The 2,101-nt window shown below is 16.6% G+C and overlaps 1 protein-coding gene across 1 annotated transcript; it reads right to left on the bottom strand.

Annotated features, from left to right (window-relative positions):
• Positions 1 to 455: 455 nt before the first annotated feature.
• On the bottom strand, positions 456 to 1,406 carry PF3D7_1315700 (tRNA (adenine(58)-N(1))-methyltransferase catalytic subunit TRM61, putative; the record flags this gene model as incomplete). The annotated part of the gene is made up of 1 exon (XM_001349858.1): positions 456 to 1,406. The coding sequence occupies one exon, from the start codon at positions 1,404 to 1,406 to the stop codon at positions 456 to 458; it is 951 nt and encodes a 316-aa protein (XP_001349894.1).
• Between the last annotated feature and the right edge of the window lie 695 nt (positions 1,407 to 2,101).

Raw genomic sequence — 2,101 nt, 5'->3', positions numbered from 1 at the left:
TTTTGGACAATACACAAATAGCAAAATTCATGTATAAATAAATAAATATATATATATATATATATATATATATATATATATATATATATATGAGTAATATTCAAATTTTTTTTTTTTTTTTTTTTTTTTTTTTTTTTTTTTTTTAAATAAATAAGTTAGCATATTGGATATTATGTATCACAATAATGAAATATAATTAACAAAGTGAAATATATATATATATATATTTAATTACTATATAACCAATAAGATGGTATGATTTATAAAATGTAGAGTTTTTTTAATTAAATGCCACAAAAAAAAAGATATATATATATATATATATATATATTTATATATATTGTTTTATATTATATAAATATTATGTATATATTAAAAATTAAATGAACAATATAAAAGAAAAATAACATCTTATGTGTACATTAAATTGCATTTTTATTCTCTTATTTTTATTATTAAAATGCATTTTCAAATTTAATTTCTGGTTGTTCGTGTTCATCATTAAGACACCTTTTTGCTATGGTTAAATATCCAGTATGTGTTTTATTTTCCTTCTGACATAATCTATAATTTGTATAAAAATTATTTAATGTATCTATATTGTCGACTTTTTTGTCATCATTATTAACACTATTAAAACTTACAGTATTATCAATATGATAATCATCATCATTCTTTTTTTTTTTTTCTTTTTTATTCATAATAATTTTCCATGACTTATTTATTAATTCATATGTTTCAATATCCGAAAAGGAATTTTTTTCTAAGGCTTCTAAAATTTTATATACTTGTTCAATACATGGTAAAAAAATAACAAACACACCCCTTTCTTTTAAAACCTTTTTCATATTATCAACACATAACCATGGGTTGGGCATGTCAAGAAAAATAGAATCAAAATATTCTAACGGAAAATCATCAAAATTATAATTTAATATATCTTGATGATGAAATGTTATATTTTTTCTTATATTTTCGAAATCATCAAATTCTTGTTGTACTTGTTTATATCTTTCTTCATTATATTCAAATGTATGTATCACACCATTAGGTAAAACAGAATTTGCAAGAGCATATGTTAAACAACCTGTTCCTGTACCAGCTTCTAATATTTTCTTATTTGGTAATGCATTACAAACTAAACATATAAAAGATATATCATGCTCATATAATGTCTGTGTTTTCTTTTTTAAACAATTTACTATTAATTCAGGAGATCTTTTTAATACATATATATAATTCTTATTTAATGTATCATATATTTTCGAACCATATTCTTTCCCTATTATATCCTTATGTAAAAATCTACCTTTCTTATTATTTATTATTCCATCATTTGTTAATTTTAATAGGTCAATATTTTCTTCGTCCGAATATATTACAACACAATTCCCTTCTTTTATCATTCTTGATTTTTAAATGTACATCTAGTATTAAATATAACCCATAACATATATATATATATATATATATATATATATATATATAATATATATAATATAATATATTAAAAATTTTAACGAAACAATTAAAAAATTAAATACTAAAAATTTAAAAATATTCAAGAAATATATATAAATCTATTGTAAAAATGTATTATCATTAAGAAATAAAATCTCATTAATTATAAATAATACTTCTAATTCTTTAAATTTCCCTTTTTTTTTTATATATATACAATAATTTATTTGCAAATGTTGTAGAAAATAATTTTTTTTTTTTCGACCCTGTACAACTTAAAAAGAGGATATATTAAAAAAAAAAAAATTAAATCATTTTAAGAAAAAACGATAAATAAATGAAAGAAATATTAATTATTATAATATATATATATATATATATATATATATATATACAAATTTTATTTATTTAATTTTTTTTTTTTATAAAAAAATAAAAACCTAGAATAAGTATGTAAGAGATAAATATGTATGTATATTTTGAAATAGATTTATAATTAATATATATTAAATAATATATATATATTATATATATATTATATATATATTATATATATATTTATATTTATAGTATCATAATATAAATGCCTTATATATATATATATATAAATACATATTTACTTAAAAATTTTATTTTTTTG

The sequence above is a fragment of the Plasmodium falciparum genome, assembly GCF_000002765.6.
Source record: "Plasmodium falciparum 3D7 genome assembly, chromosome: 13".
NCBI lineage: Eukaryota > Apicomplexa > Aconoidasida > Haemosporida > Plasmodiidae > Plasmodium > Plasmodium falciparum.
The sequence above is the reverse complement of the archived record's forward strand: the minus strand, read 5'-3'. Positions and strand labels throughout refer to the sequence as shown.